Source organism: Apodemus sylvaticus, chromosome 7 (assembly GCF_947179515.1).
Source record: "Apodemus sylvaticus chromosome 7, mApoSyl1.1, whole genome shotgun sequence".
Taxonomy (NCBI): Eukaryota; Metazoa; Chordata; class Mammalia; order Rodentia; family Muridae; genus Apodemus; species Apodemus sylvaticus.
Genome location: NC_067478.1, coordinates 109,686,582 through 109,704,662, shown reverse-complemented (window position 1 = coordinate 109,704,662; position 18,081 = coordinate 109,686,582). Strand labels below are relative to the sequence as shown.

At 42.6% G+C, this 18,081-nt stretch overlaps 1 protein-coding gene across 2 annotated transcripts in view; it reads left to right on the top strand.

The window, feature by feature from the left end:
• Positions 1–12,855, top strand: part of Bmper (BMP binding endothelial regulator) — a 258,331-nt gene extending 245,476 nt beyond the window's left edge. For both annotated transcript variants that reach the window (XM_052188805.1, XM_052188804.1), the window contains 2 exons: positions 1,760–1,890; positions 11,528–12,855. In XM_052188805.1, coding sequence (XP_052044765.1) covers positions 1,760–1,890; positions 11,528–11,709 — 313 coding nt within the window. In that variant the 3' untranslated portion in view covers positions 11,710–12,855. The remainder of the gene's footprint in view (positions 1–1,759; positions 1,891–11,527) is intronic.
• Positions 12,856–18,081: the final 5,226 nt, after the last annotated feature.

The following is an 18,081-nucleotide window of genomic DNA, read 5'->3' as shown; positions in this document are numbered from 1 at the left end:
TGATGACAACAGATGTGAGGATTTCTGGGATGAAACATGAGAGGAGATAAGGCTGATAAGGGTGCACAGGCAATGTGGAGTGACTTCTTTCAGACCAAGGCTGATCTGGCTTTTCCTTGGAAATCCAGAGACAGGATTCAGGGCAAAGACAGCACTGTGTATTCGGTGCCTGGATACATTTGCTGGAATATGACTTAACAGGATTTCTTTAATGAAGAGGGGTGGGGTCCAAGTGTAAGGAAATGCATGTTTGACCACTACCGAAAGGAGAGAGATCAGCTTCTCAGTCAGAGCGACAGTCACCAGTGAAATGTGAAAGGCTCTGTTTTGTCTCAGCTTTGTGTCACCTTTGTCTATTAGTCCCTGTTTCTCAAGAATGTATGTTTGAGTGCTGGACTGCACAGGAACGCTGGGCTACCATCAGTTCCTGAATATTCTCCTATTTAGCTCTTGTTCATAGCTAGGTGGGATACCGACTAGACCTAGGGCTAACTGACCTCTCTCTTCAACCAGTAGATTACGTTTCCCACATGGAGAGAGAGACAACTATATGTTGGCACTGGGTGGCCATGACCTGAATACTTTTCAGGATCATGTGTGCCACTTAAAATCTTGATTATTTTTATGCATTCAGCCTTGAAATTGATTCAACAAGGAAGGAAATTGCTGAACAAAGACTAGAAAAAAAGTAAGATTAGCTTAATTTTATTAACCTTGGAGTTCTCTTACATAAAAGTCAACTTAGAATTGTTGAGTGATACATTTGCCTGCAGTGGTGAGGATTTAGCATGATATGATATGTGTAGAATGGTCAAAGTCAGGAAGCAATTTTGATTTATTCCTTCACCACTTAAAAGTATGAATTTGGACACATTTATTTATTTGAGTAAAATGATCCCTTCGTTTATAACACAGGAACTCTGCTCAGTAGGCCTTGTTTATTATTCTGCGACAGACCATCTGGCAAAGCATTTCATAAACTGTAATATTCTATCGTGATGTAAGTTCTTGATGATGCCTATCTGGTCGAGACATTTGAGAATTTGTTTGCCTTTAAACACATTTCATCTTAATTGATATCTTGGTCATTCATTTTCATATTTAAATTTAAGCTGGTGATACTGATTCAATCCTCTTCCTCACACTGCCTAACTAAAGATCCTGAAATGTTGGCTTTCTTGAGAATGTGTTAACTGGCATCCTGAGGAGGAGGCTGGGATATAAGACCTTGCAAGAGTAAATGCTAATTGCACATCCCAAAGCTATGGGCTTTTGGGCTTTGGGGCTTTTATCAAGTTGCTTGGTGTTGTTGGCTGTACTAGAATAGAGCAACCATTTTCTGTACCATTCTAGTCATGAATGGCGGCAGCATACCTGTGCTTTAAGAGCTTGTAAGAGCGGTTTATAGTCTGTGCCCATTTACATCTGTGGTTGTTAAAAATAAGTCAGATCAGACGTTCTGTTGCTCAGTCCCCAGCTCTATCCCAACTCCTTAGCAGACAAATACTGGGAGTGGTTACTTCTTTGAACAGTGGGAATATTAGAACATTTTTGACATTGCAACAAGTTCTTTGGCATAGACCTCTCAAAGAATGAAAACCTGATATCACAGCATTTAGACTCTTTAAACACAGTTGTCTACAGAATTTTTATACTTATTTTTTAGGTATCCACTTAACCTTTTCTCATGGATATCTTTTCAAGTCTTCGATCATTTGATATACTTAGATAATATTTTTCTCTCTGTTGTGCCCCCTAGGTCCTGTGTAACAGACATGTGTGAATGCCCAGTCCATAAAAACTGTTATTGTGAGTCATTTCTGGCGTATACCCGAGCCTGTCAGAGAGAGGGAATCAAAGTGCACTGGGAGCCTCAGCAGAGCTGCGCAGGTAAGAAAGCCCCGGAGGGACCATCTAACAGTAGGTCATTGTCATGGTCAGGATGACAATGGGGAGGAGGGCCTTGCAGGTGCTAGTGTGAACAAGCGATGCCCCTCCTCGACCAACGGGAAATTCCATCGGTGATTCAGCTGGCTTGCAACTTGACAAAATCCAGGAGCGTCCCATGGGGCAGAGTAGACAGCATCTAAGATAAATGCCTTGTGACATGCACATTTTAACAATTTAAGGATTTCCACTGTTGCAAAATCCTCCCAACTGCAAGCTAACAGCTGTATGTGCTTAGCAAACGGACAGTCACAACTAGCTTGGATCATGTGTGGAACAAAAGAGATTCAGGACCATTACAGTCATCTAAGGTCTTCAGGATAAACATGATCTGTTATATTAGGTTGTTGAACAAACCCCGGCAGAATGTTCCTCTCCCTTGGATAGGCAGATCCTAGAACAGAGCTTATTAGCTCTCTGTCCTCATTAACTAGTTCATTTGATATATGTAAAATAGATGCCCCTGTTCATCCAAAAATACATATCATAAAGTGGCTACACACTAGGCACTGTGCTAGATGCTGTGGAGTTCCTTGTCTTTGAAGTGCTGCCGTCTTTGAGAGAAGACAGAAACAAGGACTTACAACACTTGAAAACAGTCGAGCGTGGAAAATGAACAAACAGTGCAGAGTGTAGACAGCAAATGGAAAAGGGTGGGTAGCCACGTGGACAGGGTAGAGAGATAAGTCTCCATAAAGATGCTAAAGGACTGAGGGGAGTCAGGGAAACAGTCTGTGCACAAGAACCAGGGTGAACAGTCACAGAGCAGCAAACACCCCAGCATTTCTAACACTGTAAAAGGGTCAGTTCTAGCTTCGTCCTGATGGGCAAGAGACAGGGGAGCACACATGAAACGGGGCGGAGAGGAAGCTGGAACCTACAATCTTTCCAGACTGTAGAAAGGAATCTAGCTTTTGTTTTAAGAAGACTGGAAATCAGTGAGGACTTAAGAAAACTTATTTTTGCAATATGGTTGTAGAAATACATTGGAGAGAGTCCATATTGAACACAGAGGACAGAAAAAGAAATATTAGAGGAATTGTGGTCTATAACTGATGATGTCTTAGATTAAGATAAAGGTGCTCCATGTTCACCATGGAGATAAGGGAATATTATGGGATTTCACCACACCAACCTGTGAATATTGTGCCGAGTGCATTGAAACATCTTAAAGAGTATCCAGCTCACAGAAGTTTAGTCAGTGACAGAGTTGAAGGTAGAAAGACTGACTAAGTATCATCTGAGCTCAAGTGCTGGGGAACGTTTTAGTACACAGGGCCAGATCTGCTGAGAAGTAACAAGCCTTGGATTTTTTTTTTAACTGCAAGATAGTCCTAGCAGCCTTAGCTCCGACCGTAAATGAGAGGGTAGTTTACACCACTCATAGCCAAGGCTGATGCGATGTGATACAAGTGGCTGGGCTCCTGTGCTAGGCTGAATGGGAGTGATGCTTGTTTAGGATTGGCTTTCTTGCCGGTCATTAATCTTCACTCCCTTGCTTTGAGTTCTCCCTCCCTTAAATCTTCCAGAAAAATGAGCTAAATAGATAGAGGCAAGCACGCATCCGTCCTGCTGTGTTAGAGGCTCAGACAGTTTCTGTCCATTATATTAGCCGGTGTGGTGCTTTGGTTCAAATCCTAGTAGAAGCAGGATATATGAACCCTCTCTTCCTGGCCCAGGGCTGTACTGAGCATCATTCCAGTGCACACGATGCATTTGATGACGTCATTTTTTATGTCAACTTATTCACTCCAGGGACTACATTCCTTAAGTAATAGAAAAGGAATATACTCCCAATATTAAATCCGCAGATGCAAGGAAAAAGACCCCCAACACAAATCATGTCCAAAGTAATTAAAGCAAACAACTACTTAAAACAAGCTTTTTTATTATTTATATTTCATAATTTTTAATTGTTTTAATTTTTAATTGGCTATTTTATTTTATTTATTTACATTTCTTTTTCCTTTTTTTTTCTTTTTGAGACAGGGTTTCTCTGTGTAGCCCTGGTTGTCCTGGAACTCCCTCTGTAGACCTTCTCTGAACTCAGAAATCTGCCAGCCTCTGCCTCCCAAGTGCTAGGATTAAAGGCATGCACCACCACTGCCAGACATTTATTTACATTTCAATGTTATATCGCCTTTCCTGGTTTCCCCTCTACAACTCCCCTACCCCATCCTCCTTCCTCCCTGCTTCTATGAGGGTGCTCACTCACCCACCCACCCAATCCTGTTTCATCGCCTGTGGCATTACCCTACACTGGGGTGTTGAGCCTCCACAGGACCAAGGGCTTCCCCTCCCATTCATGCCAGACAATGCTACTTATGCAGCTGGAGCCATGGGTCCTTCCATGTGTACTCTGTGGTTTGTGGTTTAGTCCTTGGGAGCTTTGGGTAGTCTGGTTGGTTGATATTGCTGTTCTTCCTATGGGGTTGCAAACCCCTTCAGCTTCTTCAGTCCTTCCCCTAACTCCACCATTGGAGTCCCTTTGCTCAGTTCAATGGTTGGCTGCAAGCATCTGCATCTGTGTTAAGCAGGCTCTGTCAGGGCCTCTCAGGGGACAGATATATCAGTTTCCTGTCAGCAAGTACTTCTTGGCATCAGCAATAATGTCTATGTTTGGTGTCTGCATGAGGGATGGATCTTCAGGTGGGGCAATCTCTGGATGGCTTTTCCTTCAGTCTCTGCTCCACTCTTTGTCCTTGTATTTCTTTTAGACAGGAGCCATTCTGGGTTAATATTTTTGAGATGGGTGGTGGCCCCTCCCCCAACCGGGGACCATGCCTATTGTCTGGATATGGTCTCTACAGGTTCTCTCTCCTCTTTGTTGGTTATTTCCGCTAATGCCATCCCTGTTGGGTCCTAGGAGCCTCTTGCTTTCCTGGCATCTGGGACTTTCGAGTGGCTAACCCTAGTTCCCCATCCCCCCCACTACACACCTCTGTTCAATTTCCTCACCCTCTGTATAGCATCCCTGTCTCCTCCCACACCTGGTCCTGCCCCTCTTTTCCTTCCCCCTCAAACAAGCTTTTTAAAAAATTCATGTACATAGGGTGTCTCTCCCTAAAGGCAGGGTTTAAGAGATCAGCATTGGACATGGGGAGATAAAGGTTTCTATAGCTCAGGAGTAGGGGGTTTCCAAATTGGGGATTAAATATAACATAGTCATAAACAGAAATGGAGCTAGTTTGTCTTTACTGTAAGATGGCTTTGAAGCCTAAGATTGAGGCAGGTTGGTTTATCCCCTGAAAGGTTCCATTTACCTTTCAAAATTGGTGTGTGTGTGTGTGTATACACACACACCAAAGGCATGCACACACACATACAGAGGCACACACACACATACACAAACACTCAGGTATACATATATACACATGGCATACACACACTCACACATAAGCACACACACACACACACACACACACTTGCATGTACGAATGAACACATGCACGCGTGCACATACACTGTAGACTTCCAGATTGTCAATCAGCACATTGAAAAATGGACTTCCACAGCTTGGTGCATCTCTCAGAGTTTATTCAGATTCATTTCGGATATTGAAGATTGTAAAAATGCAATTTGCTTGGTTTCGGCTTCTAGGTACTCTGAGTCACGGTAGCACTTAAGGCTGCCAAGACAGAAGAGTAGTTTCCAGTATAAAAACCTTGGGAGTTGAACAAATGAGAAACAAATGAGGAAGGAAACTCCAAGTGCACACGTGACATTTTAAAGGTTCTCCTGGATTTAAGCACTGTCACCACTGTTGACATGACACTACCTGTGCCCAGAGGGCCTAATGCAATTCAAATTAAGCCTGAGAATTATTAAATAAAAAAATCAATAATGCTAATAACTACAGTGAATCTTTGTGTGCTTAATAGCAACCATTTCCAGATTCTGCTATTTTTCTAGTAGTATTCCATTTGCTGAGGCGTGTACTAGCTTTTTAGGATGTATTTTATTGTATCTCATGTCCATGAAAGCCTAGATGATAATATTATGAACTCCACCATGTCTTATTTATAAAGATATTGAGAACCTATATAGATGCCTCCTGTGAATTCACGAGGTATAGTTGGAGAACCTACTTATGAACTCTGACATGTGTTGTTGATAAAGATATTGAGACTTAGAATGTTAAACATTTTACTTGTGGCTTGGAGCTAGAAAGTGAGAAGCTAAGGTAATTGGTATCACTGTAGAACACAGAGAAGGAAGCAAACTAAAGGGAAGGGGTCAGTAGGACTGGGTCTTTATTCATTCACTTCAGTCGCTTCATTCCTGGTAGGTGGTGTTTCTTAGGACTGTCTGAGTCCATAAAAACTTTAGGCTGTTGTGTCTTGTATCTTACATTGTCATTATTAGCAGAATACCTACCCCTTGCCTTCAGCTGACAGTAACTGTCGCTGCACATTTACTACCAGATTTAATACTTGGAAGAGGGGCTGGCTTCTTCATTCCTCTGCAGTGCTGTGGATATTGGGTATTGCTTGAGCAATTATTTTCTTCTTTCCTCAATTAGACATCTCACAGCTGTTTCTAGTTACTTCCCCGCATCCACTCTGTCCTGATGCTATACCTGGAACTGATCTTTGGCTAACTGGATGCCTCCTGTGAATTCATGAGCTACAGTTGGTCATTGCGACCATCAATCAGCATCCTGATGAAAGAGTGGAGCCTAGAAACAGCTTAGTTCCAGAGGGCACAGAGAGAGGCTCATTGAACAAATTGGCGAACCTTGGAGTACCATATTTATGTATCACTGTAGCTGATGAGTGTCCCTGGAGGCTACAAGAGCACGAAACCTTGCTGCTACTCTGGCAGTGTCCTGATTTTGAAAAGAAAAATGATTTAAACAAGTGAAATCCTTCCAAGGCATGTGAGCAAACCAAATCATATGTGTATTTAAAAATTGTATTTTTCTTTCATGAGTTTGCAAAACAAATGGATTGAAAGAGGGTAAACAAGGGATCCAGTGGGTACTAGCTTTCTAGGATCATCTTCACATTGTGCTGAAATGAAGAACCATCTGATAGTTTCATTCTTCAGCTTAGAAGCTGTTCAAGCTTTCTCTTTGCAGGGTGTTGTGAGGGCTTCTGCATTCTCTGCCCCTGGGCTAGTGTCTGCCCTTCTCTGTCATCATCCCTTATCCCATGCACACTGGTTCAACCATCACACCTGCATGACTTGGTTACATCTACTCTAATCTCTGAGTAATCAATCCTTCTACCAGGGAAGCTCTTTCTAATGTTTTTGGTCATACAACTATCTACTGATGATGATGATGATGATGATGATGATGATGATGGTGATGGTGGTGATGACGGTGATGATGAATTGCACCACTAGTATTCAAACCCAGGGCCTTGCACATGCTAAGCAGATACTGAACAATGTCACCAGCCTCCTGTTTACTTTATCTCAATAAGATATTTTTTTTCTCTTCAGTTTCCCTTGGTCACACCCAGCTTTCCATGTTGAGCCAAAAGTTTCTCTCTTCTCATCCACTGTATTGTGCTTTCTCTCTAGAACTGCACATCTTACTTCATATTATGGATCTGAGTATGTGTCAGTGGCCACCTCTCTGCTTTCAAACCTAGTATCTGGATGTCGGAGATTATGTCTGGCTCACTTCTCGACCCCAAGCTTAATGTTGGATATTCAATAGATGGTTGTAGATTTAATTTGAATTGAATTAAGATGTCATGTCTATTAAGATGTCTTTGTATGTCTTCAGCCTCTACAGTCTGCTTTATACTCTTAGATTGGAAAAGATGCCTGTGTTTGACATGGAAAAGATAAGGGGTCCCTCATGTAAGCTAGATGGTGGGGCTAAAAAAAAGAATTGGGATGTGAGGACAGAGGACAGAGGACACAGGATAAGTCATATCTATAAGGAAAGGAGATGGCCGGAAAGAGGGAATATTTCTGAGAAATGTCCCCATTACAGCAAGAGCTGAAGGGGACAGAGTATTGAGGGAACAGAAGCTCAAAGACAGGCGAGAAATGGGAGTATGGAAATGAACTGTCAATCAGCAAAGGGAATCCACGTTAAACAAAGAGGAAAGGGTTGGATGTCATTACAGTGAAGCCACCAAAGCTGGGGAAAAGATAAATAAACCAACAGATATCCATACTCCAATAAGCACCTGCTGGACTGTCCCCTGTGCTCAGCCCTGTGTCAGAACCCTGAGGTACAGGGTAAGACTGCCCTCAGGAACCCAGGCCTCGGATCAGCTTCCAGTGACATTTAGAATCATTTAAATCTGTCACGACAGAGACTTTGCTGTAAAGTCAGAAGAAAGTTTTGAAATACATGACTAGAAATTAATATATTTTCAAAGAAATACGAGGGAATCCTCTGAGTTTCTCTAAGAATCACAGCTGCAGGGCTGAGAACAAAACTCAGCCCTGTAAAGTCCTTGACTTGACTGTCAAGGACAGGACTTCCATCAGAATCCACATTTAAACAAAACAAAACAAAACAAAACCCACAGACATACTGGAGCAACTCACATACACACACTCACAAGCACCCTCTCGCATACTCACACAACCTCACAGTCACTCAAGGCATAACCACATGGCATGCACACAGATGTATACACTCCCACACACTCCTACCCACTTACTGTCTCTGTCTGTCTCTGTGTGTTTCTCTGCTTCTCTCTCTCTCTCTCTCTCTCTCTCTCTCTCTCTCTCTCTCTCTCTCTCTCTCTCTCTCTTTCCCTGACACACACACACACACACACACAGACACAGACACACACACACACACACACACACACACACTATTGTTGCACTGTTATCGGATAGTTCAAACAAATAAGCAGGTATAATGTGCACGCGCTATTTTATTCAGGGAAAAGACTAGCATCTGGAGTTTTCAGAAGCTTTTAGAAGGAGGTGACATTTGAATTTAGATAAGAAATTAGATCAGACAAAGAATTAGAGATAATGATCGAAGATTTGGAGCTCTATAATTAAAAAACAGGGATAAAGCTGGAATTAGAGATGGAAAGGAGGGGAACATACACGAGAATGCCAGGGGAACAGGCCAGGAGGCTATTTTAATATTTAGTGCTGAGATCAAGCACAGGTGCCCAAGGGATGAGAGCATCTGTACAAGGTTAGCGAGGAACCAGAGGGCACACAATGTCACAAGTCAACTAGACAAAATGACTGAGTGACTCTTTGGTGAATGAAAGCTGTCGGTGTGTCAGCAGATCTGATAACTGTGGAAAACTTTGGAAGGAACAGCTTCAGTAAAGTGGAGGTGATGCTGGAGGCGGGTTCACGGTGTTAGTAGATCACAGAGAGGGGCAACATGGCTGAAAATTTCTCCAGGAACTGGCATTTGAGAGGAGAAAATTCTGCAAGCATGGGGATCAGGGATGGCTTTGTTTAACAGAGGGGGAGAAGAGGAATGTGCAGGCAGCAGGACAGCAGAGGGGGTGGCAGAGGGGACAGGCAGGACACCCACAGTCAGCAGGGGTGTGCGTGTGTGAATGAGAGGCAGTGACTGGGTAAGCAACAGGAACTCGGGCCCTTGATTCAAGTAAACCAGACAGGAGCAGTGGTTATAGGTGGTGGGTCGGCACGTGTTGCCGTGGAGTTGGAGGACAGTGATGGGAACGCACAGGACCTTCCCTTTGGCACACACTTTGGAAGCAATGGTTGTCCATCTCTGCAGTCATGGGAAACATGGATATGAAAGTCATTTGCAGGTCCAGTCTCAATCCTGATTGCATGTTAAAATCACCAGTTTGTCTGATGGGGAAGAGGGAGTATTCATTTTAAATGGGTGACATCCTGGTCCCACCCTACCATCTTCAGAGGCTCTTCCTTATTGAGTTGACATGGCACTGCAATGCCATGAACTCCACCAGCTCTGCAAGAATTTCCAGCCCAGACCATTATTGTTTTAGACAAAGGTAGCATCACTGATGCAGACTGTATGTGGACTGATTTTCCGCTAGGGGCTTCCCAAATTATTAAGTATACAATGAATTCTGCTAATCACTGGGAAGAGAACTTTTGAAATATCCAATGAAGGGTCTAAAAGATATCACAGGTGCAGAAATCAGGAGTGTCAAAGGAAGAGAAATGCTGGTCTCCATATTCCTTGTCTTCATCTATTTATCCAATGTCATAAACAAGCAGTGTTTCCTTTAAGGGTCTGGAGGGGTGTGGTGTTGAGAAGGAAGAGAGTAGAGTGGGAAGAAAAAGAGGGAGGGAGGGGGAGAGAGTTGAAAAGAGAGGGGAAAGGTGGGGAAGAAAGAAGAATGAGGGGGGAGGGGTGGGAGATTCTCAAACTGTTTCAAACAAATGAGGAAGAGTGAGGAAGATTGAACACAACTGAAACTCTTGCTTGGCCACTTCGTTCCTTCTTTGGCTTTAACTAGAACTACAGGAATTCTGGAAGCCATCATAGAATGTAGTTAATGCTTTTCATTAACTCACTATTAGTCAAACAGAGGCAAATAACAGTGCTTATGGTAAATTTAAATGCATTATTCGAAAGACTCAAAGTATGGTCTATTAACAACAACACGTTATAAGACTTACGGTCACAAAATTAGTACTTCGACAGGTTTTTCTTCACACTGTGCAAACTAAAATGGAGAAAACAAACAAACAAACAAATAAAAAAGAATTGGCTCTCCACTGTTGTTAGTTTCATTCAAAAACATTCCAAATGAAGTTTGGAGTGTCTTTGATATTTCTGAAGAATCGCTGCTCTCAATTCCCACTTGTGTCCAGTTCCCACTGCTGAGAAAGACCCACGTTTGTCTTTGTCATTGGAGTTTAACAAGAGTTTGCAAAGTCAAGTTTTTAGGAAACTTTCAGAATATTTGTATTGTTGCATTCTGGTTAGTCTATTGCTAAATTTTTAGCATCTCAGAAAATATTACCCAGATCATTTCAGCTCTAAGTTAACAAGGATATCAAATCCATAGGACTTGCCTGTGTCATCCTATCTGCTTTAGTACTTTCTGAGCCAGCCAGCTGCTGCCCTTCCGTGGTCACACAGTTGACTCTTCTACATCTGGAACTATCCTTCTCTTCCTCTAACATGTCTCAAGTTGATGCATTCAACACATGATCACTTTGATTTAAAATGTGCCCGCATATCTCAAATACTCTCAGATTTTGTGTGTGTGTAATTGTGTACTTTGAATATTGAAATAGTTATGTGTGATGTTTTTCTTGATAATAACTTAGTAACAGGAAGGACTATTTATTCATGGTTAAATTGTCATGGTATTATGCAGTAACTGAACAACCTTACCAGTTTTCTAACAGCCTTGCAAATTGATGGTCTCTCTTACCTAGGAATGGAAAGCTTCAATTACTATTATTTTTGTTTTAAGGTTCATTGGCCCAGAAGACGGGTCTCTGGGCTTGTTAATTTCCAAAGCGTTCAAAGCAAAATGTTGCCTGTTCCTTAATCCCTCATTAAAATATAAATCTGAGCTTTGGTTGTGACAGAGTCTCTGCATAGCCCATGACTTGTCTCACGCAGAAGGTGAGCTACCATGGCCATTTATTTACAATACCTTTGTCCCCTCTTTTTTAGCGACCCAGTGCAAACACGGTGCTGTGTATGATACCTGTGGCCCAGGCTGTGTGAAGACGTGTGACAGCTGGAATGAGATCGGCCCTTGCAGCAAGCCTTGCATCGCAGGTTGCCACTGCCCAGCAAATCTGGTCCTTCATAAGGGAAGGTGCATCAAGCCAGTCCTCTGTCCTCAGCGATGACCTTCGTTCCAGTCCATAAGACTTTGGAATCTAGTGTCTTTGACACTGACATGGAAGAGCCAGTGAAGGACTGTAGTATTTGTGTGCCTGATTCTGCAAATACACAGAGTATATATGTGTACATATATATAGATATATAGATATATTCGAAACATTTCATCATTTATATAAACTACAGGTGGATTATTATATGTATATTTTTTGCTATAAGACATGTATTATTTCTAGAATCCTAATATCTAAGCCATTGGATGCATCATATAAATACACAGGTGCTTTTAATTTAATAAGATGGCATGCAGACTCATCAGGTATCTTTAACAGTGCACTCATGTGTCATTCTGGGGACATTTCCTAAGAGCCCTCATGCCTGCCTGCATTAATTTAAGACTTGAGTCAGGACCTTCAGAGAGAGATTTTCTTGGAGAAGGGTGCCTTATCTAGGGGTATTTCATATTTCCAAAGAATGGAATGTAAGCCAGAGAAAGATGGCGTGAGATTAGGCTAAGTGCAAAGCAAGGGGAGTCTGTCAGACCTCACTGGGTCAGAGCTGGGTATTGTTCCCAAAACTGGATAGTTGCCCAGGAATATGTATTTTTCCCTAGCATATTGCCAAATAATTTCTTTTCATTTTTGCATATCTCATGAGTCTCCTCATTATTTATGTGTGCAATGGATATGACTGCTTGTATGTCAGGCATTGAAGTTGAGGGATGTCTGGATGACATTTTATTAAACACGAAAAGCTATTTGGAGAGAACATTGCACAACATGTAAAGAATCTCAGAGCAATTTAGGATTGGCAAAACCATTGAGTGACTAGGGCCCATCTACATTTTGTCACTATCTCATGATGTATAAAACAAAAGCCTTCAGCTATTCTGTCTCATTACTGTCCAGTGTTGTTTGGTGGATATTCATATGTTGTGCATATTGGGCAGGAGAGAAGGGTCTGCTGAGCAGGTGTTTTAGTCTCATTCCAAAAGAGAATTGTTTCTGTATTTGTTCTAATTTACTGATGTTACTAACAGTTATTGGTTCTTGTTTTCTGTTGGATGAATAAAAATGTCAAAAAGCAAAATTAAAAATCCTCCACCCCCAAATGGCTGATGTCGAAAAGTAAAATGTTCTGCATTGTAGTAAATAAAGAGCTTAAGATTTAAACAAACACAGTTTTCAATTCCTGGTGTCTTGTGTCCTATTTTTTTTTATATAAATTAGCTATAGTAACTCAGTTTTAATAATTTTATTTAGGTGTCACTTATATGTCCTACATTAGCTTTCTTTTAAAATAAAACACATTTTGAATAGACAAAGTACTCAAAAAATATATTAGAATGTCACTTTGCTTGTGAAAGGCATATGTGTTGATTTTATATACCCTCTTGACAGCTAAGGTGATAATTTGGATTTTTTTTTCTTCTTGGAATACCTCATGTTTGGATCTGTACAAAGTTAATTGTATCGTGCCACTGTGACTGCTGACAGCAGAGCATCTGGCCCTCTTGCTGCTAGCTGCCATACTTAGTTCTTAACCTGCCCACTGTGTGCAGCCTCAGACAGCCAAGGACTGTATGCACTGAAGCACTTTACTGTGCCTGGGACTGAACTGTCTGTGTCCTGATAAACAATGTTGAATAACCCGGGCCACACCCCAGCTTCTCTGTAACAGTGTCTCTGTAACAACATTGTGTTGTGCATTGAGCAGGGTAGGGATTCACAGATCTGAACATCCTACTCCTATGGCCTGCCTGTCGCTATGGACATAAGGAACCTGTAATGTTAATCTGAGGTACCTGAGTTTTCAGACTTTCCAGACTAGTACTCTGCTTTCTTCTGAGGGGAGGGATGGGCTAAGCTATTTCTCCTGATCAGCTTCCAGCTGCTGTGAATTGAGCGACTTCCTTTAGGTTAAGTCCCTTTCTAGGTCACTCTGGGCTTTTCCTTCTTGGAAGAAGGCTGTAGAAAGGAAATGATACAGAAGGGGGAAGTGTGGGCAGTTATTTAGTCTCATGATTCATTTGCAGTCGGCTTAACTTTACCCACCAAGCCTAACCAACCTCTTTCCCAACATTTTAATCATGGCCAGTCAGGGTAGATGAATGAGAATGTGGGCCAACTTCACCATTCTGGGTGAGTTTACAATTGTGTGACATATCCAGAGATTAAATTAACATTTGTACATTATAAAAAAATTAATCTAAGAAGAAAGAGACATCAGATAGAGCAAAGGTGTTTTTTTTTTTTTTTCAGTAGACCTATGAATCCAGACACGCGGTTGATGGGAGACAATGGTAAACTTGGCAGAGTGGTCACCTTCATCTTCTGGTCTGGCCATCACCAGTGCTTTTGAAGTATCACAAGTAGCAGACCTGCTTTATTTAGATGGATATTCCCACACACCAACACCCAGAGTCAGGTGGTGTGACATAAAAATGCCCCACTTCCTTGTAGATGGCCTGGTCCAGGCGAAAGCAGTACTGGTCTGTGGCAAGTGTGGAGATACAGCCGGGGCCGACACTGCTCCATCTGCACATGATGCAGAACCCTTCATTTTGCTATTAGCTATGAATACTGAGTCCATTGAGAAACAAGCACCATAGAGGAAGTTCAAATGAAATTTGGATTCTGGCTGGGGCCCAGTGAGTCCTCTCCTATTTCTTGGACTAAGAAGAAAACTGGGTCTTTGACATTCCTGACTGCATTTTTAAAAACCCAGCCAGTGATATGCTGAAAGCCACCACCTCTTCAGGTCAAAGTTGTCATCATGTCCTAACTTGCTGTTTACAAATAGGATGCTAGAAGCTCCTCCCAGCATATATAGGAAAGACACAATGATGCTTGGCCTTGAATATGAATAAACTGCTCTGACAGGAAACTTTTATGGAATATTTCAGACGTACAAAAAGTATCAACAAACATCCATGAATATATTACCGTAATTAACTGGCAGGGTCAGTAAAACTCCCTTGAATAAGCAAATAGAGCCTGATGAACAGCAGCCTCACGCTGGTGACAGCTCTGTGTGGACGGCGTTGAGCTTGTGCTTTGTGGAGTTCCCATCCACTTCCCTGCTCACTCTCTGCCACTCACAGTCATAGGAGGATCTGACAGGCCCCAGCATGTGCTCTGGGAAGTGCTTAGTGTGGAAAGAACTGCCTTGGGGGACAAGCACCAGGGTATTTTAATTAACAGTCTCCTCCCGATGATGAGAAACTCTCAGGAGCAAACAAAAAAGGCTCTGATTCTAAATCCTTACACGCACATCTTCGGAGACTGGGGATTTTAATTCTGGAAAAGGGACAACAATCAACTGTCTGAGAAGAGTGACTGGAAAAGATCCTAGGGCCGGTTGTTATGTAGACCTTGACCTAGGCAACCAAACAGGTTATCTGGACATGACTTAAACACGCATGCACGAGACCCACCCTACTTGTGGTTGCCTTGCAGGTTACTCTGAACAAGCTAAGGCTGAAAAGTGAATGAGTGGGATGAGAGAGGAATTTTTATTTAGAGATGAGACTTGAAAGAAGGGCCAGGAAGAATATTCCGGGCAGAGGGAGAGGTAGTACTGAGACAGCAGGCAATCTTAAACCTGTCTAGGGATGTGTCACAGAGAGACACAACGAGAAGTATGCACAAGTGTTTGTGTGTGTGTGTGTATGTGTGTGTGTGTGTGAGTGTGTGTGTGTGTGTGTGTGTGTGTGTGTGTGTGTGTATAGGAATGGGCAGAGAAGGTACCAGGCATCTTCAATCTAGAAGGACACCCCACCCCAGTCATCTGAGAGTGCGTAGAGAAAGAAAACTCTAGGGCAGGAGGTTTCCCAGTTTCTCAGAGAAACTTCTCAAGCTTTCTATGGTTCGTGTTTTGAGAGAAAGCGTGCTGAAGAAGCCACAGCTGAAAGGAATTTAGACTAAGTTGAATTTACTGTGCAAAAAAGTGCTTGTGTGTGTGTGTGTGTGTGTGTGTGTGTGTATGTGCGTGTGTGTGTGAGTGTGAGTGTGTGTGTGTGTGAGTGTGAGTGTGTGTGTGAGTGTGTGTGTGTATGTGTGTGTGTGAGTGTGTGTGTGTGTGTGTATGTGAGTGTGTGTGTGTGAGTGTGTGTGTGTGTGTGTGTGTGTGTGTGTGTGTGTGTGTGTGTATACAAGCATTTACGTCCACCTGGGAAGGCATGCTTGCATATTGGCAGGGATGAAGTACTCTGAGCATCTAAGTCTCTGGTAACTGAATGAAGAGAGAGGCTAGAACATGTTGTGATCCGAGGGAATGCAGGCTTCAGGATCTGCTGGGGTGTAAGACCTGCAGCAGAGATGTGAGGAGGCATCTCACACCTGGGAGTTTCGAGTTGGGGCACCCTATCAAGATGCCTCTCTTCCTCTGTCTCTGTGTGGTCTATTTCTTTGACCTGTCTGGGAATGCCACTGGAAGAACGAGGAAGGGTGCCTTTGGTGGGAGGTCCCTCCAAGCGCCCCACACACACACCGTGTTCCATGCACAGTGAGGGGCTGTAGTTGCAACCCCTCAACAGAGTGAATGTTTTGAACGGAACATATATTTCAGCGTTCTATTTGTTGACTAAGATGTGGCCCGATGGTATACAGGGCACTTCTGGTCCAAACAGCTGGTCCTGATGGTCAGTTTCGCCAGCTGTGGTCATACCTAGGGATAAAGGCCCTGGATTCATAGCTCACACAGAGGTCTGTTGGAACAGTTCTGTCTTGTTTTAACCACTTTGTGTCATGAGTCATCTAGAGCCTCGAGTTCTTATGTAAGACACTTTTGCTTCTAGCTGGAGCTGGGATTATTATGTAGTTCCCCTAAGGGTCACTGAACAGTGAAGTTGGTGGTTTTAGAAAATGGTTTCGGGGGTGAAAAAAAATTACCTTTGACTCCAAGAGTAATAAATACTATTTATTTCATTCTCTTGTCTGCACATTCCAGCATGGAATTTAAGGACCAGATCCTGCACAGCCTCAGTCCTAGGCCTCAGTGTTGACATGGGCATCAGAGGAGGAAGTAGTTTGAAGTAGGCAGGTTGTGCCCCTGTGCACTCGGGGTAGGCGCCCTGTGATGGGACACGTGACTGCCTTGTCCTGTCTAAAGGGCTTTCCCCACTCAGCATGCAGTCTGGCTCTGTAACTCACAGACAGTCCGACCAGGGAGACTTTCTATTGACTGTGTGTACTCAGTTCATTTGCTCTCGGGGCTAAAGGGCTGAGAAAAGAAAACGAACGAGAGCTGGGAGGAAAAGGAAGGTTTGGATGACAGGGTTCTTTCTCCACAGCACCTGCCGCTCCAACACTTCAGGGGCTTCAGCTGGGGAGCAGGGGCAGGACGGGTACAGGATGGACGGCTGCTCACACAGCGAAGAATTCTCCATTCTGTTGACAGCATGATAACTGACAGTGTTTGTTTCAACAGAGCCATGCAGCCCCCGCAGTCCATTTAGGCAATGAATCCACAGAGCTGTCCCCAGTCTCTTATTTTCTAAGCTGTGTTGGGGAGAGTCATTCAGATGGCTTGGGAACAACGAGGCACCCCACTCAGAGGTCCTTGAGGGGAGTACTTAGCACAAATGGGCGCTGCCTGTCCTTTGAAACCACAGGAAAACTTGACAAACGTTGTTTTTGCATTCTGTAGGTTTGGATTTAATGGCCGGTGTTCTTAGATTAGAGAGCAAAGATGTGAAAGAGAAGAGAGAGAAGAAACTTGGTGTCAGCCTGGGGACAAAGTTCCTCTCCTGCTGTTCCAGGGGCTCCCAGCGAATCCATCAGTGTCTTCCTTTTGTTTGAGAATGGGGAAGACAGCAAAAGATGGAAGGATTTTGTTTTGTTTTGTTTTGGTCTCCCTACCCCCATAATAATTCTCTCTGAAATTGGTATTTCTTTCCTTTAATTTTACTTTGTGAAAAACTATAAAAGTGTCAGGGAACAATATGGTATAACCGATTCTAATTTTTGTTCTAACAAAGCATGGTAATAAAACAAAATAATTTGCAAACTTGGGGACTTTTACATTCTATTAGATTCAAGTTCTATTTAATCTCACTTCTTGAATGGAAATTTTATTATTTCCAATTTATTCCAAGTGCATGAATTTTCAGTGCAATTTTCCAAAGCAGAACATCTTTTTTTAATTGTATCCATGATTTTTCATTTGTATGACTAGCTTATTTGGATTATCTATCCACTCTGTGGACAAGCATAATGAAATGTCTGCCTAAATGTATATATATATATATATGCCACCTGTCACACATAATATAATATCTTTTATACTTTTATCTTTTATCCATGCAATTTTAACTGCTCTAGCAGAGTTGTACAGATAACAACTTTGTCTGTGTCACCTTTAGACCACCCTAAGGAAAT